This window comes from Populus nigra, chromosome 4 (genome assembly GCF_951802175.1).
Source record: "Populus nigra chromosome 4, ddPopNigr1.1, whole genome shotgun sequence".
NCBI lineage: Eukaryota > Viridiplantae > Streptophyta > Magnoliopsida > Malpighiales > Salicaceae > Populus > Populus nigra.
Window position 1 is genome coordinate 10407761 of NC_084855.1, and position 26185 is coordinate 10433945.

Consider the following 26185-nt stretch of genomic DNA (forward strand, 5'->3'; position numbering starts at 1 on the left):
GAAAAGCATAAGTGGTATAAATATTAATGTCAAACCCAAGAGAGCCAATTAATATATTGTAGCTTTACCATCACAAAGAGAAATGGACAGCAACAACATACAAGGAAGGTGCAGCAAACAAAAAGACCACCATTAATTGAGCAGAAATAAACTGCTACATGGACAAGAAAAATAAATGCCATATGAAGCAGGGTTCCACGTACTCAATGAATCAGCCAAATAGAAGAGGTGAATGATAGTATAGAAAGTGTAGAACCCACATGAGGGACCATTAATGATATTAAAAAAAATTCAACAAAAATGTTTAATAGACGATGGTTATTGCTATGCCAAATATATTATAATATCAAAATCCAAAATAACGCGACAGATGCAATACTAACAGGGTAAAAGACGCAACCACCTATAGCGTGGATAAGGCTTCTCAAATCGATCCCTGGAGTTCTCTAAACCTTAACTATATATAGATAAATAAACTGAAGTTCTTAAATCTAAAGGCTGCAACCTTTAAATGTAGAGAAAACTTTGATAGTTTCCTTCTCCGCCAGCACCCAAGACAGCACCTCTCTTCTATAATTTTGGTGGCTCTTTTTCTTCGAAAAAGGTCGAATAATTAGGCATGGCCTCAGCCCTCGCAAGCTCCTCCCTCAAGTTTATCTGCATGGCCTCAGCCCTCGCAAGCTCCTCCCTCAAGTTTATCTGTATAAAATTAAGATACTATTATAATAGAGGAATAGAGAAACACGATCAATCACACGATCTACATAGGAGCATAGTTATCAAACTTGGTTTGAAGATTGACCCGACTTGAGAATTGATTCAACTAAGGGTTGATTCAGTTAAGAGATCGGATCTTGGGTTACATAGTTTGACTCAAGTCAACCTGAATCAACTCGAAAAAATTTAAAAAAAATATTTGAAATTTTAATATTTTATATGAAAAAATTATGAAACAATTCATGTGAATATAAGTTATAAATATTGTAATTAATAAAGTTTAAAATATTATTTCAGAATGTTTTTTATCTTACATTTAAAAAATATAATTTTTTTCTTTTCGTGAATATAGAATATATATTAAAGAGCTTCAACTCCCATATTAAAAATATAAAATATTTTTCTAATATTTATATAGTGAATTTTGAAATTGATTAATAATCAATTAAAATATATATATATATATATAAAATTTAATTAAAAAAAACATTAAAAAAAATCCTCTATCAAATTTTGCTAAGCCATCTAGGTCTCACGTTTACCTAGCAGGTCGAACTTCTAAGCCAATTGTTAATCTGGGTTTTGATCAAACAGACCCGGTTAAGGTACTGAATTATCTGAATTCCAGGTTAACTAAACGAGCTTCGAAGTACTAGAAGACTCCTATTTAATGATTTTTAAGTACAGGACGAGGGAATTAATATATTACCAGCTCTTGGTCACGGTCTGCTATCTCCCGTGCATGGTGTGCTGTTGTGGCCGTATAATGCTCCCTGAGCCCAAAGAAGGCCCGTATCAGCCGCTCTTGTCCCCCCATTGCCTGAAACCATATATAATTACGAGCAATTAATTCTAAGATCTCGTCAAAAATTTAGAGAAGAAATATTAAGAAGGTAAAATCCAGCGATGGAGTATTAAGGATGGAAAATATCTTAGAAGAGGTGAGGAGTTAAAAATGTGTGATAGAAATTGAAAAAACAAATATAATGATGGTTAGTGAATCCTATAATAAATTAATCAAATCAAATCAAATTTATGTAATTATAAAATATTAAATAATTTATATTTGTGAAGTAGGAGCTGGAATAAAAAAAGTTAAATTAAAAAAAAGGAAAAAATGCACATTTTTCTCCCTTAAAAATCCTTTCCCCTCCATTTCCAAGATTAACATTACATGTTTTTTTTTTTTTTGGTTAAAATTAAATGTTAACTCTTCTAAAACCCACCCGTCTGTCAAAAAATTTACCAAAAATTAGTAAAGAAGATGAAAAATTACAACCTTTTTACCCCCTTACCAAATATATCTTCAGTGAAAAGAGAGAGGGAAAGAAAAGAAAATGGAGAAGTACCAGCCGGGTCCACTCCTCGGGGAGTGATTGGCACGGTTTGAATGACTCTGTCGTTACTGATCCATCTGACTTAATGGCTGCAACAGATAGCTCTAGTGGTGGGTAAGCATCCTTGTCTGTGGAGGCCGATATGCTGCCGCTTCCACCAGGGAGTGGCTGCATAATTTCCTTGCGCAACAAAAGTAATCAGATGAACTCTGATTTACAATATTCAAGGGAGAAGTAAAAAAATTACTAATACTTTGTAACCAGTGTTTTCCTGATCAGTATGATCGATTAAGTGTATGGGAGCCATGTATATGCTCTTGACATCCAAAATTAAGGATCTCTTGACTTTCTTTGAAGAGAAGAAAGTTGTCCATGCATGCATCTCTGAGAATTTATTTACCATATTAATCAATAAGAATAACCTTCTAGCCTGAGATATTATCCGTTGACATATGTGATGTTGATGGAGATTCTAACTGCATCTATGTATGAGTGTGTGGATGCCTGCAATAACATATCTTCATTCAAACGAACTCGCATGTTTCCTGAAGTTGCAGGGTGCACAGTCCCACCATTATAGCCCATTTAATGAAAGGGTATAGGCATGGTAGCCTGTGATCTTGATAGATGCACTTGAGCTTTTTATTAGGAAGTCTCAAGTGAGGATTCGAAATCACAGAAGAACTATCCCACTTGTGCACGTAGCACAAAACTCGCTAGATCCCCATTTAACCAAGAAAACAATTGCTATAAGCGGAAACAAGGAGTGAGAATAAAGGGGCTCTATTGAGAAACTTATTGCATGCAAGATTCCGTAACATATCCATAGATGAACTTTGATGTTCAAGATAATAGAAATTGAAGTTGCATTGATTGAGTTTTTAAAGATCTCCTCAAGTACGTAAAGAGGGAGCTGGAAGCAAATGCATGGGATAAAACAAATGAAATGGGGCATGCATCTATCTATGCATTGCACCCGTGATATCAGACTCGGTGATATAAAGAAATAAGGTTGAGAGCTTCTCCCAGAATGCACTGGATATTGCTTGTAATCGATAGTGGATTTTTTTTACAGGAACGTTTTATTTTGATTTGTGCATTAGTTTTGTGCAAAAAATAACAGGATAAAGAGAAAAGGAAGCACCTTTATTATATCCCAAAACTTATTCACCATATCAGTTTGTTTCTCGACAGTGTCTCTGGTGTGCCCTCTACTTTCTCCAAGCTCCAGAACAAATTTTCCGATCTGGCATGCTTCATCCAATAAAGGTTTCATCATTGACTTCTTACAAAGATCTAATTGTCCTTTGTAGTAGTTGCACTCATCTTGAAGAGTTTTCAACTGCGCCTCATTGTTTTCCAGCTTTTTCTGCATTAGAGATATAGATTAGCAAATAAAGGCTGAACGAGTTTGAGATAGTAATTTTCTTTTCCAGCAGGTATAAGCTTTTAGGAATCTCACAAGCTATATATTAGGAATAGATAATTAATCTATATACGTTGACTTTCCTATTGTAAAGCCTAACTTACAGGATGATAAACTATAAGGAAGTAATTGACTCCTAAGCTGTGAGAATGACTGTAAATCTCTTGTATAAATATATGATGTGATCAATAATACATTCATTCCAGCAAATTCAATATTTACATAAGCCAATGATTGATTAAAATACATTCATTCCAGCAAATTCAATACTTACATAAGCCAATGATTGATTAAAAGACAACGAGGCAAAGCACAAACTTGGAGAGGACACATATATACAAGTATAAAAGCAAAGATGCGCAGACCAAGAAACAAGAAAAGGAAACAAAAGGAGCGACGGTGCTAAACAACAGGCACTACAAAACCAAGCAACCGCAAAACTGTAATAAGAACGACAGCATCATGATTAGATATCAGAAAACTTATATAAGTAGGTAAATTAAATTTTGTTTTTGAAAAAGTGGAAGATCGCGTTACAAAGAAAAAGGTAACAAGGAAAGAAGGGATAGAAAGTTTTTGAGGGATTCATTGCATATCAATTCCTCAAGATATACCTTTTTCTTTTCACGAGACTTCTTGTCGATTTCCTGTTTCCTTTTCCTTTTAGCGTCTGCAGCTAGCATAAGAGAAATCAAAGATCGAAATCGGATCAAGAACAGTCCCATGAATTACTCGACACAGAAGTTAAGCAACTTCTTAGTTTGGTGGAGAATAAGAAATGATGAGCATATATAGTCAAGTACAACCATGTATCCTTATGTTTTTTAGTATAAACTAAAACCTGCAGACGATGGGCCTCTAAATTATACCTTCGAATCGTTGATAATCAGATGGGTTCTCGGTTGGATCGGTTTCCATCTATAGAATGGGAAATCAAGCATAGGACGACTACTTGAACACTCCAAATTAATGGCGAACCAGTATTAAGAGAAAAGAAACAAGAAATACTTTGGATAGAGGGACTGATGAGAGAGTGAGAGAGAGAGAAAGAGGGAGATAAACATGTTATGGATAATAAAGATGAAAGCATAGAGGAGACATATTCAGATATCGTTCGAGATCGGACCCTAAGGCGTCGAAATATTTAAGACATGCCGCAGAAAGGAAGCTATTTTTTTCTCTTTTTTTTTTTCTTTTTAATCGATGAAAATCTTTAACATAATTTTTAAATTCGACTCGGTAATCAAGTCACAGGTTTTGATGGCGACTCATGGGACTGTTAGTGGTGTAGATTAATTATCTTTTTTTTTTTATTTCAAAATATTAATTAAAAAAACTATTTTCGTGGTGTACAAACTGTGATATATATATATATATATATATATATATATATATATATATATATATATATATATATATATATTACTTTGGACTCAAAAACTATTGTAGCTTACATTTTTTATACCAAGTAAAAACCCAACACAAGTCACATTCATCATTGCACTCATTTATCTCTTATGACGGTCCTGTTCTCAATTAGAAATCTCCCTAAAACTTTAATCAATTGATCTGTTTGTTTGATATATGAGAAGATTATAAAATAAAAATAAAGGGGAAAAAAAAACTCACACATCACCATTAAACTACTCACAACACAACTCACCTTAAAGCTTTTTTTTTATATATATATATAAAGAAATTAGCTTTTTCACTTTAGAAAGGCAAACGAAATACTAGGATAAATTAACCTCCTCGCTTCACTGCTACCTAGCCAGTAACTTCCCTCTGAAAACCTTGAACAATAATGTTTTTTTCTTCAGTACCTGTAGGATAAACTTCCCGTACCTCATGTAATTACCAGATGGGGTGTTGTCCGGAACCTTGTCTATTTTCTTGCAGCTTGTCATCGTAATCGACATGATTATTAACCACCGATCATATAAGCAACCTCATCGCCTAAAATTACAGGTCGCAAGCCTTGAAGCATAACTTGTTATCGTTCCCAAAGCCTGGATCGTGCGTTTTAAACCGCCACAAATTAAGCTTCTCCTCCAAAATCTGCAGGATCTTTCGCTGCTCTCTTGTTTTCTTGCCCTTACTGCGTACATGTAAATCAAGGGAAGGACAGAGAGTTAAGATCAGAAACAAATATTGAACATGTGAAAAGGTTGAACTACGTGCAGCTCCTATTTATTACCTTCTCACTCTCAAGGAGGTCACTTTCCTGCTTGCCAAAATTATCCACCATTAGCACCAGCAGCAGAGACCTGAAATATACGAGCTTGTTGTACAATAGGAGAGAAGTCAACAATAAACTGGTGGTGGATGCAAATTAATATCACGGGTTACATAAGGATAAATAAAACGTTGACGAAGACTTGCAGAACGAAAGGCGACGGGTTCACCATGTGAGAGCGGGCCATCATAATATAGTATTTGAAAATTGCAAATTGTTCGTGGACTTTTCTTTGGTGGGAAATTATATATCAATCTTTGGGAACTTTGCTTATAGTTAAGTCCAGAATTCAAAGTGTTCCTGATGTGGTTAGATTATCAGAAAAATTTCTTTTTTCTTAAAAAAGAAAAAAAAAGAGGGACCCTGAATTTAAGAAAAATAAATGAATATGAAAAAAAACATCGGGAATGATTTTGAATTTCACTCGTGTTACTGGACCCAATTGAATGAAAACTGGAGGTAATACGAACCGAGCCCAAAGAGTTTTTAGGCCTATAGGTAACACAGGCAGGGCTGTTGGTTTAAAAGCCCAAACCCTCAAGACATCCCGGTTCATTTGCGCGGCGCAAGAAAGACTCTCACCTCTCTCGACTGAGAATGGCGTCAAAATCCCCTCAATTCTTGCGTTCTTATGGTAACCCAAAAAAGATACACAGAGACGCTTCGTTTTTTGTATCGATGATTACCGATATTGAAATTATCACTGCTTCTGCTGCTGCTGTTGTTGTTGTTGCAGGCTACGATCTACTCTTAGGATCAATAGCTGCTTTTTACGTCTTCGTTGTACCCTACACTAAAGTCGAGGAAAGCTTCAACATTCAGGTTCTCCAGTTATTCCATAAAACAATCTTAGAACTTTTCAAATAAGCTTGTTTTTTAATTTTTTAATTTTGATTTTATGAATTTTTTTTTGTTGGTCAAGGCAATGCACGATATTCTTTACCACAGGCATCGCCTAGAAAATGTAAGTTTATTTACCTTCGCCGCTGTGTTCTAATTTGATTTTTTTTCCTGTAATTTAATTATTAATACTCTGTTTGTTTGTTGTTGTTATTATAAGTATGATCATTTGGAGTTCCCGGGGGTCGTGCCTCGCACTTTCATTGGTAAATTAATTCTCTGCGCCATCTGGGAAAGCTTTTATATGCCATTCTAGACATTTAGTTACTGCTTAGCTTTTCATGAAAACTGAAAATGAGGATTGTTAGGGTGTGATGTGACATGTGAAGGGAGTGATGAACTGTGCATCTTACTCTGAGAAGGCATGTTACTCATTATTGTTTTCTCATAGGAGCGTTGATTGTCTCGATTTTGGCGTCGCCAATTGTGGTGGTAATCAACTTGCTGCAGTTGTCGAAGATCTACGCTCTCATTTCAGGTAGGATATTTGGATGGTTTGTGGGGCTCTATTTTATTTTAACAGCAATTTTGTCTAGGTTTTAACAATGACTTACTTAATTTAGTTGCTTTTGGTTAGTGCGATTGGTGTTGGGTTGTGTGGTATTATCTACACTGAGGTTTTTCCGGATTCAGGTATGTACTCGAATTTTTTTCAATCAAGATTAATTAAGTTTGCTTGTCCAAGGGAATGATGAGTTGTGGTGGGAATTTGAATACATGCAATTTTTCTTTTGAGCAGGTTAGACATAAGTTTGGTCATCAAGTAGAAGCTTTCTTTGTAATATTAACAGCACTTCAATTTCACATGCTGTTCTATTGCACACGTGCTCTTCCCAATATACTAGCTTTGGCTGTAGGTGATCACTTCTCGCGGTTTTATTTTGTCTCTGCTCCTTTTGTATATATGTCTTAGTGAATATATGAGGTTCTTTTCCATTTTGATTTCTCTTGATGGTTTCTGATATTTTGATCAATTTTGGTATGGTAATATAAGTAAATTTTGTCAAGGAAGTACTTTATTGAGCTGTTTGCTTTTTTCCCATGATATCTATTAGTTTGTATATTTTAAATGAACAGAGATGAGTGAAATACTTGGTTCTGGTGAATACGTGACAAAATTTGAAAAAGCACCCAGCTAGTTTGAATTATAGCTTGTAAATTCTTATGTTGCAAGTGTTAAGCAGCTGAATCAACTAGCTGAGTTTTTGAGGGGATCCATAACCATGTTATGCAAAACAACTGTCAACTAGCCAATCTCCAATTAAAGGGTCCGGGTGAAGATCGATTAGAATGTGCACGCCTCACCGAACAGGAAATTTATGGATACCTGATATTTCAATGACATGTGTACGAATGCACCACTTCAAATGCTATAATGTTCTTCATCTGGTTGTGAGACCAAGCATCATCATCCTCGAATCCTCCTCCACCACCAGAACCACCATGAACCCCATCTTATCATTTCAACTCCCCACCTCTCTCTACTCCCTCACAAACTTAGATTATTTTCTGTATCTGCTTTTAGACAGCTTTTATTATACCATAGTATACCTCTAATTTGACTTCTTTTACAGAGTTTTCTGCATTTCTGTGCTCTTATTTTACATGTGTGATGGTTCATTGTTGATCCAATAACATATATTTTATAATAAGTTATCTAGCATATATTTCAATATCTGGAAGTAATGCTACTTTCCTCAACCTTATGCAGTTAACATGGGATATGCATATTGGTTCAGAGGGAACTTCTACACAGCATTAAACTGTCTGGTATGACTGCTCATATTTCAAAAATTACAACATGCAATATGAATTACACTCAATGTAGCAAGCTCCTATATGCTGCTGAGCTTATTCATGCTACGAAAACTAATGTCATCTGTGTCTCCATTTTATTGGAGATAAATGCAAGTCAATATTCTCAACTTGTTCCTATGAAAAATACTTGTCTTGATACTTGAATGCACAACAAGGTTTTCCTTGTGTTGGCATGCACAATGTCTTCTCACAGCTGTTTTGTTTTATAATGGCTAGGTTTTCGCCACAGTTGTATTTAGATGCGATATGCTGTTACTTCTTTGCCCTCTTGCTCTGGAGCTTTTGTTGGTAGGTTCCTCTTTGATCTTGGCCCTTTTTTCATTAGTAATGTTTTGACTCGTTTCCTACCCCAGAATCCAATATTATTAGTGATGCTTTCTTGGAAATGTATCTTGACAATCTTATTTTCAGTTACCTTGATGATATTCATGCCCCATTGTAATAACTTGAGTTTAATGATACAGACCAAATCTATTTCATTGTGGGGAGCTATTAAATACTGCATTGGACCTGCGCTTCTGTCCATAGGTTGGTCAGTTCTTTTATTTACATTTATGTTAATTACCTAGAATTATCTTGAATTGTTTATGTCAGCTAATTTAGTATAACTTTTATGTGAAATCCTCCTCAACACAGGTTTTACCATAATGGTTGATTCAATAATGTGGAAGAGGATATTGTGGCCTGAATTTGAAGTTTTCTGGTTCAACTCTGTTCTCAATCGGAGTTCTGAGTGGGGTGTATCCTCTTCTAGAACTTTTCTGTTGCATCGTTTAATGTGTTTTGAAAATTTGAAAAATTTCTATACATTGTCTTTTTAGGAAGTTATCTACCTGGAATTTTTTTCTTCATGTGGGTATAAAGGTGCAGCTACATCTAGCTATATAATTATCCATGGCCTGGTATTTGTGTATTTTCTATCTTGCATAGCTAGCTTCTCTCACTAACATTGTGGATACGATTAGTAATTACTAGTGCTAGTAAGGACTCAAATGTAGTTGTTTTTGAGTTGGGGTGATCTTGGGAAACTTATTTTTCTCTGATGAGTATGTGACTTGCCTGGATTTCTTAGCACATGGTCAATCATATTACTATAACTGATATGAAGGCAAGATTGTTGTTTGTTGGTAGGTAAAATGTGGACTTTAATCTGGGTATGTTATTATTAATGGCACATGGATTTACCATCAAATTTCTAGTTTTTTCTAGTCACATTGAGATTTTCGATGCTTCTTTACCTTTTGTTGTGCATTGATATATTATTCTAGTTTTTTCTAGTCACATTGATTTCTGATTAATTATCTTCACTCGATCTGGATAATGATCTGAAATACTACGTTCTTTAACGCTTACTTTTCCTCTCTAGACACATTCCTTTCACTGGTATTTCACTTCAGCTCTCCCCCGGTCATTGCTTGCTGCATATCCTCTTTTTCTGGTAAGTCTTGGAAGGGTGGTAAGAAGACAATATTTATGTCACTAATCAAGCCTCTCAAGTATCTGTACCTTTTGACCAATGGGAGTTTACAAGTCCTGCTATTGCTGTCAAAAGAAAGAAGAAGCTGTAGCTTTTGCTGTGTTCTACGTTTTTGCTGCCCAGTGTGTTCCATCCCTAGCCAAATGTGTCTGTGTTACCAACTGATGTGCCATTTATAACATAAGAATGTTTTTTCCTCAAGTAAAATACTTTGGTACACAGTACATTCAATAAATATTATTACTCCGTAAACTGTATTTTAGGTATTCTGAATATGATTAGTTAGATTTTTTGTTTCTCTAGTGTTATAATTCCATGAATTTCTTGACAATTTTTTATCTTGAGTTTTTTTTTCTGAAATAGTCAATTTATGTTGAAAATTAGGAATAGCTATTTCTTATGAAAAAAGAACAAAAATAAAGAGAAAAGCTTGAATTAGTCATTGCAGAACTTGGAGAGAAAATGGCTGGGATCATAATAAAAGCAAATGCAGAGATATAATGCTAACATCATAAAGAATGCCATAGCATTAAGGCCTTTAGTTGCATGTGATTGTTATTGCTCCATTGTGATTCTTAACTTGATGTTTTTACTTTTGCAGCTTGGGGTTTTGATTGACAGGAGGGTTCTAATCTTTGTGCTTCCAGTTTTCTCCTTCATTTTGCTTTACTCTAAGCTTCCACATAAGGTCAGTCATGTCAAATGTGAAGTTCAGCAGCTTAGTTCATTTAAACATTACTTTTGGATTAATCATACTTTTGGATGAAGCAGGAACTCCGGTTTATCATCAGCTCAGTTCCAATGCTGAACTTATCTGCAGCAGTCGCAGCTAACAGAATGTATGTGGCTTCTTTTTTTCCTTTTTTTTTTTTTGCATTTATTTGTTGAGTAGATTCAGAAAATAATCGTGAGCTTGAGTTATTAATAGCATTTATCTTGTCCACCACTCGAGATGGAGAAGATTTTTCTCTGGAAATAATACAAACCTGTCTCAAAAATTATAACACCACTGGTTCCCAAGGAGTCTTAAAATTTTCTGGTACTAAATACATGTACTTCTAATGGAACTTATGTTGTTTATTTTGTTGTTTTATGTAACTAATGTCTTTGTCTAAATTTCTGATAGCCCGTCAATATGCTTGGTAAACCTTTCCATGCTTTGAATAGTCAACTCATCTGTGATTTTTCTTGGATCATTGATTTATGGTTTCTCTTCTTTACTTTTTGCAGCTACAATAATAGGAAGAAGACACTGTGGAAATTTCTGAATTTATTTATGCTGGGATTATTTTTTATCAGGTTGGATGGACATTTTATTTGTTGCCACAAATATGTTTTGCATCCTAATGTACTCTTTTGCCTCTGTAGTCTAGGTTGCACTATAGTGTTTTTCTTGGCATCCTATGACAATTATCCCAGTGGTAATGCATTAAAAGATTTGCACCAGATTGGTGAGTCCTCTTTCTCTTTCTTTTTCTCATGCAGACACATGCATTAGCATGTGCATGCTCATATTGGGTTGGTATAAAGTTTATTAGGTGCTTTGAGTTGCTCATCCTTGTTGAACTCGAACCATGCAGGCAAGCTTTCTGTCTGCTTAGTGTCCCTTTTCTTTTATTTTCTTTCTCTCTTTTCCCTTTCTTTTTTTTTTTTTTGTGTGTGTGGGGCAAGGTTTGTTGTGTACATGGGGACTGGTATGATTGTCTTTGCATGCCAATGATCCTTCAGTCAGTGATTTTTTCTCTATGAGTGGAGAGTATAGTTACCAAATCAAACATGCAGGAGATTGTATTTTTGTTATTTTGACTTTCTTCTTTGTGTGAGTTTTGTCATTTGATATTAAAGAAAGCTAAATTTCAGCTGTTCTGACAGGCCATCTTAATAACACCAATGAACTGTGGGTTCACATTGATACTTTTTCAGCCATGAATGGAATATCAAGGTTTTGTGAAAATGATTCACCATGGAGGTAATGCTTGGTTTTCTTGTGATTCTTTCAGGCAATTATTTTTAATTTTCTGTTACAAGTAACTAGTTGTGGTGATTTCTAACATGAAGGTTTAATATCACTTAATGAGGATCTATCATATAAAATGTAGGTATTCCAAAGAAGAGGGGATTCCTCTGGAAGAATTTTGCAGGAGGAATTTTACTTATCTTGTGAGGTGAGTTTTTCTGTCAATAATGTTTCTTGCACAAGAAGCATGATTGTTCTAAAACATGCTATGTGAATTTAGTGAAGGGTACTGCATTTTTACTTGAATGAGTCACTGGTGTTTGAAAGATGGCTTGAAACTGAAGAGCTTTTGTTTACATTCTTCACCGAGAGAGATTTGCGTCTCAGATGTACACTAGCATCATCATGCCTGTTTCACTGCCTGAACCTTATATTTACACATGGACTTTGTAGAATATGGATTTGATGAATTGTTATGACTTCAGATCATTATATTTCTCGACAGAAGGCCACTTTTCTGTTTGACATTTGAAGAAAGGGAGATGTTCACTGGATGATTACAGCTCTTTAATATCATTATGTATCAATGAGCTTATTTTTTTTATTTTTCCACCTCTATTTAACAGTGAACAGTTTGTTGTTGATGGATTCAAGTGCTTGCATTATGTAAGTGGCTTCTCACGGGTTCGTCTTCAAAGTAGTCTTCCACCTATTATCCTGGTAGAAAATCAACACCATTCTCCTTGACTAGTTGCATTTTCTCATTATAGGGTTTAACTTCTAATACTTTTTTCAGGTCAAGGAACCCAAGTTATATATTCATGGAAATACAAAAATCAAGGATATAATGCAAATAAATTGGGCAGGGTGCTCTTGAATCTGTCAGAGGATGCTTGATTCTTGTTTCTATGGGGAACACTGTAGCATGGCATGAATCCTACCTGCACATTCTCTTGTTCATGCAATGCCTGGTCATGAATAGGAGTACCTTTCCAGTGGTGGATGGCTGTGCTTATCCAGCTTTAATAGCAATGCTAACCATGTTTGAGTTTGATAGGATTTGTGTTAAATAGGAGCGATGTTGACAAATACTCCATTTTTTTTTGTCCTGCATGATTTGCTAACCACTTTTTCAAGGCTCTGTCACCTTCAGCTTAGTTTTCTACTCATCATCCTGGTCTCCATTTTTCTTTTCATTGTGCTTGAGTTTGGCTCATCTCATTCCATAAGCCAGCAAACAGCATGCCTCCAAGAAATGTAACAACTTTATTTCGCTAGAAATATTATAGCATTGGTGTCAGGAGCAGGTAGTTTTTGCTTGTTATGAAACTGCCAGATTTCAGCAATCTCGCTGTAAGTGATGCGCTGTTTTTTCAGTTCAATCCAATATCCTTCTATATCGTCCATAGTTCCATCAGTGCAGAATGTCATTGGGTGTCAGCTTGTTGGCCACGGGACAATAGTCAATTTAGAACCCGTATCTTGGTTACAGAGGTTTTGTGAGGGCTGCTGCATTGTGATTGGGAGTATTGACAGGTTCGAATCTCGTAAAAAAAATAGCGTTTGTCAAATGCCAAGTTGTACTGTTTTCTCTTACGAGAGATAATGTACTGGTTACGGGTTCTCTCTTCAGCTTTTTCATGATAGTAATTTCTCTGAAGCACCAACTGGAATGTGTTCAATTTTAAAGAAGCACGAAGGATCCGGGATTCAAATTATTGATTTGATGGGTTTAACATGTCTGGTTAATTTAACAATACAATTAAAAAGAAAAGATATCAATGATAAATAAAAGAAGAAAAAAAGGCAATAAATAACAAAAAAAAAAGTCAACATCGTACTTAAGAGCATATGAAAAAAATGTTTGTTATAGACCCTGTTGCTTCATAAGTCTTTCACTGTAAAAAGCTCGTCGAGACGGTTTTAATATCATTACAAAAAGCTCTATAATGATATTGAGAGAGGTCATACATAGGTCATACATGTTGTCTAAACAACAACCAAAAAAGAAAAAATCAAATAAATTATTATGAAGTTAGTATTTTATATTTATATTTAATCAATTAATTTAATTTATTTTTTAAAAAAAGTTAAATTTAACAAAAAAAACACAAAATAATTTGTCATTTTCAAGATTAGTGAAAAATCCTATAGAAAAAAATAAAATAAAAATTAGAGTTTAATCTTTAATCAAATAAATATAAAAAGATGAAACCAAAAAATATATGAGCTTAAAAAAAAAAAAAAACTAGGTGAATCTTCTAAACATGAGTTATTGTCTCAAACTTGCAACCTATGAAATTATAATCTGGGTTCAATCAATAAATTTAATTTTCAACAAATTAAATGTTAAAGTATGTAATTGAAAAGAAAATATAAATTTTATAAAATTTCCAAGCAAAAAATAAACACAATTAAAATAATAAAAATTAAATTTAATATAAAAAATAAAAATAAATGAAATCGCTATAAAAATTCAGCTTTAAAACCATCTTATATATAAAAAAATAACAATCAAAATAATATATTAAATTTAATCCTTGAAAAAAAAATAAAAAGGGAATGAAATTGGAAATAAATTCCAATCATATAATTCAATCAAAATAAAAAAAACAATAAAAAAAACAAATATGAAGGAAAAATCAATTAATTGGAAGACGAACTCAAAAATCAAGTGGAGAGAGGAAGAGTATGGTAGGAAATGTGTTTGTGAATCTGTTTTGGAGAAAGCAATGGCTTTGGCTTTTAACCGGTCACTGTAGAAATGCCTTATAACAGACAGACCACCATTTTTTAATTTTTTTTGTTGGTAAAGAATCCATTGATTGGATTCTTGAACAGAATCGAAAGTGATGTTCGGTTATGGAGAAAGAAAGAAGAAAACAAAATCCTATGTTCCAACACAAATATCGAAATGATAGTAAAAGGAAAATCCTGATTTTCTATTTTTTGTTTTTTAAAAAAAAATGGTGTATTTTTGGAAGGCAATACAAAGATTCGCAACCACGGACTCTCAGGTAATTTCACCAACTTTATCTTTAAAAATCAAAATCCAACACGACGGAATCTCAGAAGACCAAAACCTCTCTGCTTGACACCTCACCCTGCTGCAATCTCCCAAAACCCTAAGCAAAAATGCTCCTCCAACCTTCCCTTCACCACCACAAGGTCTCCCTCTCGTCCACAATCTCCTACTCTCACCCTCTTCCATGGAAAAATCCCAACTTTACCCTGCACCAGACAGTAAACTACAAGAAACTCCCAGTGATCACCTGCTCGATATCACAAATCCACAACTATGGAACAGTGGACTATGAGAGAAGACCAATGATGAAATGGAATGCTATATACAGGAGGATTTCATTGATGGAGAATCCTGAATTGGGTTCTGGTAGTGTGTTGAATCAGTGGGAAAATGAAGGAAAAAGGCTTACAAAATGGGAACTTTGTAGGGTTGTTAAGGAGTTGAGGAAGTATAAGAGGTACCAACAAGCTCTTGAGGTAATAAAAACATGGCTCGTTTGGGTGTATTTTTTGAGCTTAAGTTTGTTGCTTTTGTAGATGGGTTTAAAAATTATGAGTTCTTAAACTTTCGAGCTAGCTCCTTTTAGTATTGTTTGAATTTGGTTTCTTTTTTAATTTATTTCGTTAAATGAGTAGTTCATGTACCAGTGTTAATTGGGTTGGCATTCAGTTTCTATTTTGAGTTTGCTATAGTTCATGGATGTTCGGTTTTTTTTAGATGATTGAGTTCTTAGGTTGTTCGAATCTTTTGAATCTGGTATGTTTGGTATTGCTTATGCTGAAAAATTAAATTCAACGGTTTGCCATTTTACAATTTTGCTTGTAAGTGAGATGGATTTTAGATTTCATTGATTCTTAAGATTATATTTGAATCAATTTGGGTTTTTTTTTTCTTATATAGAGAATGTAGACTAGAGTATCGATATTTACTCTTTAAACCTACAGGTCTATGATTGGATGAACAATAGACAAGAGAGGTTTGGATTATCACCTAGTGATGCTGCGATTCAATTAGACCTTATTGCCAAAGTTCGTGGAGTTTCTAGCGCTGAAGATTTTTTCCTAAGGCTTCCCAACACTTTCAAGGATAGGAGGATATATGGAGCTTTGCTGAATGCCTATGTGCGAAACAGAATGAGAGAAAAAGCAGAATCTTTGATTGATGAAATGAGAGGTAAAGATTATGTCACGCATGCACTTCCCTATAATGTGATGATGACTCTCTACATGAACATCAACGAGTACGATAAAGTTGACTTGATGATTTCAGAAATGAATGAGAAAAACATCAAGCTTGACATATATTCATATAATATCTGGTTATCATCTTGTGGATTACAAGGATCAGCTGATAAGATGGAACAGGTATTTGAGCAAATGAAATCGGATGGATCCATCAATCCCAACTGGACAACTTTTAGCACGATGGCTACCATGTACATTAAGATGGGAAAGTTTGAAAAAGCTGAAGACTGCTTGAGGAGGGTTGAGAGTAGAATCACAGGTCGGGATCGGATACCTTATCACTATCTCCTTTCTCTATATGGTAATGTCGGTAACAAAGAAGAGGTTTATCGTGTATGGAATATTTACAAATCTATTTTTCCCAGTATTCCAAATTTGGGTTACCATGCTATGATCTCATCTCTGGTTCGGATGGATGACATTGAAGGGGCAGAAAAGATTTATGAGGAATGGCTATCCATTAAGACATCTTATGACCCAAGAATAGCAAATCTTTTTATGGCTGCATTTGTTTATCAGGGAAATTTGGATAAAGCTGAGAGTTTTTTTGACCATATGCTTGAAGAAGGAGGAAAGCCAAATTCACATTCATGGGAAATTCTTGCTCAAGGGCATATTTCAGAAAGGAGAACGTCTGAGGCTTTGTCTTGCTTGAAAGAAGCTTTTGCTACTCCAGGATCAAAGAGTTGGAAGCCAAACCCTGCAAATGTATCTTCCTTCTTTAAGCTCTGTGAGGAAGAAGTTGACATGGCAAGCAAGGAAGCTTTAGCAAGTTTTTTGAGGCAGTCAGGACATCTAAAAGATAAAGCATATGCATTACTCCTAGGCATGCCTGTTACTGGTGATGAGCTATCAACAAAGGAAGAGAGAACTGAAGACCAGATTGACAATGAGGAAAATGATGGTGACAATGGGTCTGAAATGCTTGTCAGCCAATTGCAGGGTAGTCTGTGACAACTCCATTGGGGTGCTTCTATATGCAGGAAGTTTGTTTTTGACCTTGAGTTGTGGAGCAGGTTTTATCAGAACTTCGGTCACAAGATGCTTTTCTTCGTGGCAATCATCTCCTGCCAGATGCAAATGGTGGCCGGGATTTTGAAATTTGAAAGTTCTGGTGTGGCATGATATTTATTCATACAGATGTTTGTCCATAAAGACATGCTCAGCAAAGGAATGAATGCCCTTGACTCTTCCTAATTAATGACTGTAACCCATCTCCCGTTCTGCTGTTTTAAATTTTTTGTTGCAGTTTGTGCCGTCAAGGCACAAAAGCAATTTAATTTACGTAGTCAAGCAACTCAAGTCGTCCTGTATAACAGCAAACTGAATGTCAATTCAGTCCCCATGCTTTTGATTCGAACACAATTTCATCCCTAAATTGTTAGTCAATCCCACAACAGGGAGGATCAGTCTCTGAGGTCCATCCCAAAAGTTCAACACACTGCTGCCCACCACACCCAAAATAGAGAATAAGCCGCTCCTGATTTGGTGGTTTGGTAGATGAGCAATGCAATTAATTACCTATTTTCCTGTTTAATTAAGATTTTAGCAAATTGTATCAATTTAAAAAATGCTTAGTCAATTTTGTTTACCAGAAATCAAACCCGAAAAGTAGAGCTTTCATGAAACTCCTGGCTAGAATCATCAGGCTATGAAACACAAATGAATATTTTCAAGAGCTATCATTTGTCAATAATATATATATATATATATATATATATATATATATATATATATATATATTAAAATGCGTGCCATTAAAATTATGGATATTTTTATAAATCTAGAAAATAATTTATAAAAAAATTATAATCTCTGAAAATATTTGAGAAATTTAAATAGTTTAAAAAACTATCAACAATTAAAATTTTTAAAAAAATCACACAATAGATAATTCTTTAACCGTTTATTTTCACGGAATAGATAAAAACAAGGTTTTTTTTCACGGAATATTTTTGTAATAATTTTGAATAAATTTATGTTATTTTAAAATAGAAAATGCAAGGGATATGTTTTTTTTATCCTTATTATCTATATCTCAATAAAATAACTAAAAACTATATAAAATATTAAAATTAGAAGAAAAAAACTGATAATTATTTGGAAGCCGTGGTAGATTTATTATCAAATTGGCTATGGCCATGCGCATTGGCGCTTGCCCTACAAAGGAAGGCTGAGCCTAAACCAATTTCCAAAATTAGAATCCAAACAACTCAAAATAAACAGATCACCTCCACCGAAAAAAAAGGAAGAAAGAATCCCGGAATCGGATTCTTTTCAAAACAAAAATGAAAGTTGCTATTATCTCTCCGATGAAACTTTAAAAGCTGGCCACTAATAGTAAACACCACCTCTTGTCCCCGCACCTACCTCCTCAGTCAAACCGAAGACCACAATCCACAAAAAAAAACACCACTAAAAAGTGACGGCTGCTCGTTAATAATGCCAGCCCAAATAACCTCCCAAGTCATTGAACCACCCACCACCGTAGACGGTGGGTTACCACTAACCACTATTCCCCAAATAGATGATGATGATGATGATTATCTTAATCATCTATGATCATCACAGCCACCATCATGGCCAAAAAGTTAGAAAGTGGACCTCTCTTTTGTCCCTAGACTAAGGGTGCGCACGTTAGCCCTTCCCTCCCCGCCCGCCCACTCACCCAAGCGGTGGCCTCATCCGCACCCCCCCCCCCAACCCTCCCTCCCTTATTCAATATGCCAACAAACCCCAATTTCCCCCTTCCACCACCACATCCACAACCACAACCGCTTTTCTTTTTCTCTCTTATCCTCCCTCCCTCTTCAACCTCAAGTATCCCCCTTAACGTTCGCCAACTCTCTTTTCTTTCTTATCCGTCGCTACCACCACCAGAACCACCACACCCAGTTTTCTCTCTAATCTGCCACCACCACGACAAACACAACAAACCCACTATTCCATTTTCTCTCTAATCTTCCCCACTCTTCGCCCTCAAAATCCTTCCTTTGCTAACGTGCGCCGATTTTCACCACGAAAGCCCTTAATCCACACCCGCACCCATGTCCGCGCCAATCAAAACCGGATCGCCATCATCACCACAAGATCAGACCCCCCTCCAAACAACCGCTCAACAAACTCTACCTGCACCACCAACGCATCCATCCACCAACCCACGGCGTCTGCCTCCACCATGTTGGACCCCAGATGAAACCGTGGCCTTAATCGACGCTTACCGTGACAAATGGTACACGCTCCGCCGCGGTAATCTCAAAGCGAACCACTGGCAAGAAGTAGCTGATGCTGTAGCTCGCCGTTGTCCAGATGCTTCGCCACCAAAAACAGCTGTGCAGTGCCGCCACAAGATGGAAAAGCTCCGGAAACGGTACCGGACCGAGATCCAAAGGGCTCGATCCATGCCGGTCTCGAGGTTTACGTCATCTTGGGTCCATTTTAAGAGAATGGATGCGATGGAAAAGGGGCCTCAAGCTAAGGCTGATTATAATTCAGAGAGCGAAGGCGATGATAATGACGATGATAACGAGGAAGATGGTGATATTCGTGGATCTTATTTAGAGAATTGTAGGAATGCTAAAAATTTTATGAATACGCGATGTATTCAAAAGCTTTATGGAAATGGGATTGGGAATCCGGGGAATGGTGGCGATAATAATGGCTTGAGTGGCGGAAATTCTAGTTTGGGTTCGGGTAATGCTGGTGGATTTCGAATTAGAATACCGACAGGAGTTAGCATAGCGCAGCCGGGACCTAAATTTTATGCCAAAGCAGAGCAGAAGCATGGTGGGAGTCCTAATATGGGTGTTAATGCGAGCCCAGACCCCTGCCCGAAGCCTAAATATGGAGGTGGGGTGGGGACTAGTAGTAGGGTTATGAGGGGGAGTGAGGAAATGGGGAAGGAAAGTGAAAGGGAGCCGATGGAGGAGTTGGTTGCAGCGGTAAAGGTATTGGGAGATGGGTTTGTTAGAATGGAGCAAATGAAGATGGAAATGGCTAGAGAGATGGAGACAATGAGGATGGAAATGGAGATGAAGCGAACGGAGATGATTCTGGATTCGCAACAGAGGATTGTTGAAGCTTTTGCTAAAGCTTTATCAGAGAAGAAGAAGAGGCCTAAGAGAATGCTCTCACCTGAGACATAGGCGGGTGAATGCAACTGTCTTTTGTTTTTGTTGTTAGTGTTTGACTATTGTTTGTGGTAGGGATGGAGTGGTGCGGTCAGATTTCATTCATCTTTGGATGAATAGATGGAGATGAGCAAGTCAAGGGTTGAATCTTCATGTTTAGATCAGTGTTAATCCACTCGTTTTGTGATTGTTTATTTAGCAACTTGGGAAGATGTGGAACTTTGTTAGTCTTTTCAACTTAACTTTTGGATCAATGTAGCCTTAAATTTGTGAGATTAGATGCGTGTGTACAAGATGCTCGATATGGTTTTTGTGTTTGTAGTGTTTTTATTGAATGGATATTCGAAAGTGGTGGAAGAACCAAATGATTTGCTAGGTAGGGAATCAAAACATTGGGCATTCCCTTGGCATCAAGTGACTGTGAGATGGTTACTCTTTTTTTGTATGATTAGTTTTAGAATTTTTGCTACACTTTTCCTTTCAAGCACTTCTGAAGTTGTGCACTTTTACTTGGTGGATAGAACTCGGAAGCTAGATGTGCAAAAGGGAACGTATCTTGAAGTTGCAGAGGGTTTTTTGCTTTTTCTTTGAAACTGAGGTTTCAGTTTTTCAGATGAATATGTTGCTTGTACATTTGAAGGAATGCAACTTGCTTGTATGGCATCTTACTCATAAAAAGGTGATGCTCCCAGTGTTACTGTCAGCTCAAAAACCGAGTCAGGTGGGATTTTGATCCTTCTGAGTTCGAACAGCCAAATGTCTCAGATTTTGCAACAGACGGCATGTCGTTAGTTATCATAAATATAGAGAAAAATAAAAGTGGATCATTCTGGGGAATTGAACCCGACGTGAATCGAACACGCAACCTTCTGATCTGGAGTCAGACGCGCTACCATTGCGCCACGGATCCTTACTGACAATTTATGTTGTAAATATTTATTTATTCATTGTTAATAAGACCATGAACCTGGCTTGCCCGACATCAAACCACACTCGATGTGTGAACTTTGAATGCTGTATCAGAACCTTGAGTTTAGGATTCTGACAGTGATATATCAATAGGATAGAGGCTACGTTCGAATTGGAACATGACTCTCGCCTGATGGTAACGAGAAGGAAGGGTGTGTGCAAATACAAAACAGCGTTGCTCGAAATGAAACCATGTGAGGCTGTCTTAAAGATACAGAACAAGCAACCAACAACACAGGCATTTAAACAGGCTGAAGTAAACCACCAACAACCCTCATGGGACGAGTAAAACATTCTCCATCTATCTCTGGATGAAGTTTCAAGATGGGGATAACATAAAAACTGTTTTGCAGCACGGTTGAATATAGATTTCTTCCTTCATTTCTCGTATTTCTCTCTCTTTTTTTTATTTCTTTTTTTAATCTACAAAATAGATCCACTACAAGGAGGAGCTACCAAAAATTTGGGTCCAAATCATCCCTTTAGTCCAATTGTGAACCTAAAATACACCAAAGAAGTAAGTGCACGACAATAAACACCTAAAAACTAAGACCCGCTTGAGCTGGTGCCTCTGTTCGTATTAAGGTTTCAAGTTTCCGACACTTCTCTTGATTCCTCGGACATGTAATGGGACAGGATTTTCCAAGACAGCAACATTAATATTACTCCAAACTTCTGGCTTGGCTGGGAGCTGTGCAATTCTCTCTATGATCTCCATATCTTCGAGAAGAACGAAACCAAACACTGTATATGCCTTATTCCACTCATTGTGGTTAGCTAAACTGATGAAGAATTCTGGACCAGAATCAACCCATGCAACCGAACCTCTTCTAATGGTAGGGAAAGCCTCTGTTGGAATATCCTTAAATACTGTCCCATAGGATCCAAGAGTCCCTTGAATTAGTGCAAATGGAGGGCCGTATGGAGCCTGCACAGCTCAAGTGAGGTGATTTATAGTTAGAAAACTCAAAATACGGAAAAACACATTACCTTGCATGTTATGTTATATGAGGTTTAGTTAGAATACTGTGTGAGAAGAGCACTCCAACGCAATTTGTTTCAAGATCACTCCTGTTCCAAGTAATTCTTTTGGAAATTATGGAAATCCCAAGCCAAACATGGAACTTTATCAATTGGCAGGCAGGCAGGCTCTTCAGTGGGCCTACTTAAAACTTGGTATTTAGATCTTACATGTTCAATATGATTTCCTTCTGGATCCCAAGACTTTCCCCTGCTTTCTGCACGGTAAAAGTGGCAGCCCACACAATGGCGTGATGCCAACAACTCAAGAATGTACGAAATAGAATGTGGGGCACAATCAGGTAATAGCTGCACATAGCATCACAATAAAGCTGGGTTAGAGCTAATACTAGAGTAAAAAAAAAAAAAACATTTAGTAGGCTGCAACGTGCAAACATAAATGATAGTTGACTAACTTGACTTGATGATTTCCAGTATACTCAACTAGTTACTTAGATGGCAATAAGAACCCAAAGAAAGCATGCAGAACAATAGGTGAGTTTTTTGTTCTTTTTACTGTATCTCTCCCGCTTCCAGGAGTGTAGATGAGCCTACTGCCACACAAGTTTGAGATAGGCATGCCTGGTGTATTTTATGTTAGGTCTTATATCATTACCATGCACTCTAATTGAACATCAACAGCAATAGATAGCAAGCACCACACAGGTGACCATAAGTGTATTACTGCAATCAGCTGCCCTAACACTGAGGGTCTTCACTATGTTAATTCTTTAGAGGGCAGTTATCAGCTGGAGTTTATGAGATGATGAGACAGTATAACTGTTGTGCATTTTTTACAGAAATAACTTCAATTTCCTATGCTGCCATTCATTCTAACTTGTAACAACAACAGAGAACGTTTATAAACCATTGCAACAAATCTTGCAAGGGGTTGATCACCTAATTTAGCAGACAACATAAAAGCATATCTTTTTAGGATCATGCAGGTTGGAATCATAAGCATATGTTATAAAGTATGAAGAGTGTTGTGTTTGAAACTCATACCAGCGACTACCATATAAGAAAGGTCAGGCATACAGGAATGTCGATGAACACTTACTTTTACATGAAATGTCCCATATCGCGTTTCAAATCCAACAATGCCCTGATAAGGAAAAGGAAAAATGAAAGATGATCAACAAATCAGCAACTGAGAACTCAAGGTAGATATGTTAATGCTCACAGCTGTGGAAACTAGAAACATGAATTAACAGATATGTTTCAGAATTTCACCCATGTGTTGATGATGAAGAAATGGAGGTCCTTCATGTGACCAACTAATAGTTATATTGGTGGATTATTATCCAAGGAAAAATCAAATAAGGCCCAAAGAATTTTATTCAGGAAACCAACATGGATGATAATTCGATCCTCCTACACTTTTAGAAATAAAACAAAAGGACTTGCCATTCAAATCCAGCTACTATCATATCTGAGAATATTGATCGTCAATGTTTTCCACTTTATTTTTAATACACGATGTGTACTTAGCTGTTGCCTTTGGATAACTGTGAAAATGCACAAGCATCGATGTTAGGTGCTACTGTACTCAACGAGAAGCTAGGAGAACATTGCAACATCCATAAGACCTTCACTAAGTAATGTACCTCTCCTCTCCCAAAAACAACTCCAGAGGTCCACATAACATGATCTCCTGAGTCTCGCTTTTCAGGCTCCAAGGTATCCTTCTGTTTCTTCAGCCAACACTAAAAGCAAGAAAAGGGAAAAATGTCTCAGAATCATGCACATGCACACGACTCTAAACACAAATTATACCAAAAAAAACATTTTTAACCCATTCTCAATCAGACCAAGTCACTTTCTGCATGGCTTTTCTGTTCATTTAAAATTCTGCGTAGCACACAAGAGGCGATGTCTGCTAGTGTTTAAAATTTACTTTGATGGCAAAATATCATAAAATTGCAGAAATGAATCATCATTTCATTCTAATTAAAAAAAAAAGAGAGAAATCAACAACAAATTCATTAAAAATACTATAACTTGAAACTCAAAATGAAATTGGAAAGGACCATACCTCACCAAATTGATCACCACAAGCCAGTTTATCTCCACAAAACACCCAAGAATCACACAAACAAGGCCCGCTATCATCACTGCACATTCCTTTACAAGCCAAGCAACAATCTTTAGAAGAATTTACTTTAAATTCAGAACCCCATTTAATAGCATCACCCCATAGCTCCAAGTGTTCAATCCCTCTACAACAATCTCCATTTCTATCTTCACGCTTCAAATCATCGCTAACTCTTGAGTCCAAAAACTCTGTACTACTAATAGGTGGTCTAAACAGTGCTGAGAAACATAGGTAGACCATGCAACAGGAGATTGTACCCATCGAGAAAAGAACCAGAAATCCATAACGACTGATTTCTAGATAGGTTTGCTTGCGACCCATTTAAAATTTTAAAGAGACCCGGATGGGTTTTTGGTTAAATTTGATTCTTTATTAGTTTCTTGATTTATTGGAATTTGGTAAGAATGGAAACAGGGGACTCTGTTTTTTCTGGTTGTCGTGAGATTGTCAGGGAAGTTTGGAGCAGAAATCTAACGATACGCTTGCTTGTTGTGGACACGTTTACCCTTAAGAAAGAAAGAGAGAATTTTCTATTAAAAATGTTCATGGCATGAAAATCTCTGGTATTTTTTTCTTATTAACACGTATTTAAAAAGGTTTTTGAAATAGAAGAACATTTGGCAAAATAGTGAGTATTTTTGTTTATTAGCACTGTTCTAAAAAAATTAGTAAAATAGCACAACTAAAAAAAAAAAATTAAATAATATAGTTTGGTACGCATCATTATGAGAAAATGAAATGCTACATTTAAAATTATAGCATGCAAAAAACATAACATTTTAAAAAAATTATTAAATGTGTTGCATGAATTACAATAAGAAAAGAGAAAAGAGAAAAAAAACTTAAAAATATATCATAGTCTGATTATAATATCACTAATATTATAAAAAAAAAACTCGAGACGAATCTAACAAAATCAAGAAAGGTTACTAGTGGTGTCTGAAGTGAACCATATTCTTCATCTAAAAACAAGTGAACAATTACAATGAGAAGAAATAAGAGGAGAATAAAAGAAAAAAATATAGATCTTAAAGACAAATCAAATATTTGATTATGACATCACCGGTAAAATTAAAAAAGATCTTAACAAGATGAATACATTAACATCAATTAAGGTAACCAACGGTGACTGCAGTGGGTCACACTCTACGTCTAAAGGCAAGTGAATCATCTTTCACATCTAACTCACTTCGATCATCGTTGGTGATTTTTTTTGGTATCATTAAATTTATCTCGTCGAGATCTTTTCTCTTATACCGATAATGTCATAATTGAAACTTTGACGTGTCTTTAAAATCTTTTTTTTTATTTATTTATTTCTTTTTTTTTCTTTCATATCTCCTCATTGTAATTATTTACTTTCCTTTGAATAGAAAGTGTGGCTAACTCTGATAATTATTAATGATATTTTTTAGTATCGTTGAATTTATCTCATTAATGATTTTTCTGATGGTACCATTTATTTATCTCATCAATGATTTTTCTGATAGTATCATTGGTATCATTATCAAAGTTTCGAAATGCTTTCAAGATTATTATTTTTTTTCACTATCCTCTCCTCATTGTATTTTGTGCAATCCATTTAACAATTTTTTTTGAAACGCCGCATTCCTCACCAGTGATAACTTTAAATATCGCGTTTTCCAATCGCATTTACCACACTGTGTTATTTAGCAATTTGTTTAAAAAAAAGTGTCAATTTTAAAAAAATCAAAATAGCATAGTCTAGTATACGTCGCGGTTAGGAAAAAGAACTTTGTAACAGTTGGTTCAAAAGAAATTATTAAAACAAGGTGACACAAATTTCAAGAGAGCAGAGAAAAGAAAACAAGGT

The 26185-nt window shown here is 35.8% G+C and overlaps 5 protein-coding genes and 1 non-coding gene across 9 annotated transcripts; 3 read left to right on the forward strand and 3 right to left on the reverse strand.

Annotated features, from left to right (window-relative positions):
• Positions 1-248: 248 nt before the first annotated feature.
• LOC133690514 (uncharacterized) lies at positions 249-4682 on the reverse strand. Of its 3 annotated transcripts, none has more exons than XM_062110740.1 (6): positions 4350-4682; positions 4095-4156; positions 3199-3423; positions 2067-2222; positions 1427-1537; positions 249-699 (listed from the first exon to the last, which is right to left on the reverse strand). In XM_062110740.1, the coding sequence occupies exons 1-6, from the start codon at positions 4396-4398 to the stop codon at positions 571-573; spliced, it is 732 nt and encodes a 243-aa protein (XP_061966724.1). In that variant the 5' UTR covers positions 4399-4682; the 3' UTR covers positions 249-570. The 3 variants fall into 3 exon arrangements, with proteins under 3 accessions (XP_061966724.1, XP_061966723.1, XP_061966722.1); XM_062110739.1 differs by having other exon boundaries at positions 2067-2234; positions 4095-4150; positions 4350-4681; XM_062110738.1 differs by having other exon boundaries at positions 2067-2234; positions 4350-4681.
• Positions 4683-6193: 1511 nt separating this feature from the next.
• Positions 6194-13214, forward strand: LOC133690513 (dol-P-Man:Man(7)GlcNAc(2)-PP-Dol alpha-1,6-mannosyltransferase). 2 transcript variants are annotated; one of them, XM_062110737.1, is made up of 20 exons: positions 6194-6350; positions 6453-6538; positions 6639-6680; positions 6777-6822; positions 7008-7094; positions 7194-7249; positions 7356-7473; positions 8328-8386; positions 8651-8722; positions 8899-8962; positions 9071-9174; positions 9801-9872; positions 10513-10599; positions 10683-10750; positions 11142-11210; positions 11280-11362; positions 11784-11880; positions 12011-12076; positions 12495-12588; positions 12665-13214. In XM_062110737.1, exons 1-20 carry the CDS (start codon positions 6314-6316, stop codon positions 12743-12745), a joined length of 1488 nt encoding a protein of 495 aa, XP_061966721.1. In that variant the 5' UTR covers positions 6194-6313; the 3' UTR covers positions 12746-13214. The 2 variants fall into 2 exon arrangements, 1 of the variants encoding a protein (XP_061966721.1); XR_009841460.1 differs by lacking the exons at positions 12011-12076; positions 12495-12588; positions 12665-13214 and having other exon boundaries at positions 11280-11491; positions 11784-11879.
• Positions 13215-14890: 1676 nt separating this feature from the next.
• Positions 14891-17515, forward strand: LOC133692525 (pentatricopeptide repeat-containing protein At1g02150-like). Its single transcript, XM_062113546.1, has 2 exons — positions 14891-15369; positions 15838-17515. Exons 1-2 carry the CDS (start codon positions 15004-15006, stop codon positions 17089-17091), a joined length of 1620 nt encoding a protein of 539 aa, XP_061969530.1. The 5' UTR covers positions 14891-15003; the 3' UTR covers positions 17092-17515.
• Positions 17516-18321: 806 nt separating this feature from the next.
• On the forward strand, positions 18322-20545 carry LOC133692765 (trihelix transcription factor ASIL2-like). The gene has a single exon (XM_062113897.1). It carries the CDS (start codon positions 19185-19187, stop codon positions 20280-20282), a length of 1098 nt encoding a protein of 365 aa, XP_061969881.1. The 5' UTR covers positions 18322-19184; the 3' UTR covers positions 20283-20545.
• A 560-nt stretch (positions 20546-21105) lies between these two features.
• TRNAW-CCA (transfer RNA tryptophan (anticodon CCA)) lies at positions 21106-21177 on the reverse strand. Its single transcript has one exon. It is a non-coding gene; the product is annotated as a tRNA-Trp (tRNA).
• Positions 21178-21477: 300 nt separating this feature from the next.
• On the reverse strand, positions 21478-24903 carry LOC133691555 (uncharacterized). The gene is made up of 5 exons (XM_062112106.1): positions 24292-24903; positions 23864-23962; positions 23317-23361; positions 22428-22565; positions 21478-22164 (listed from the first exon to the last, which is right to left on the reverse strand). The coding sequence occupies exons 1-5, from the start codon at positions 24670-24672 to the stop codon at positions 21817-21819; spliced, it is 1011 nt and encodes a 336-aa protein (XP_061968090.1). The 5' UTR covers positions 24673-24903; the 3' UTR covers positions 21478-21816.
• Between the last annotated feature and the right edge of the window lie 1282 nt (positions 24904-26185).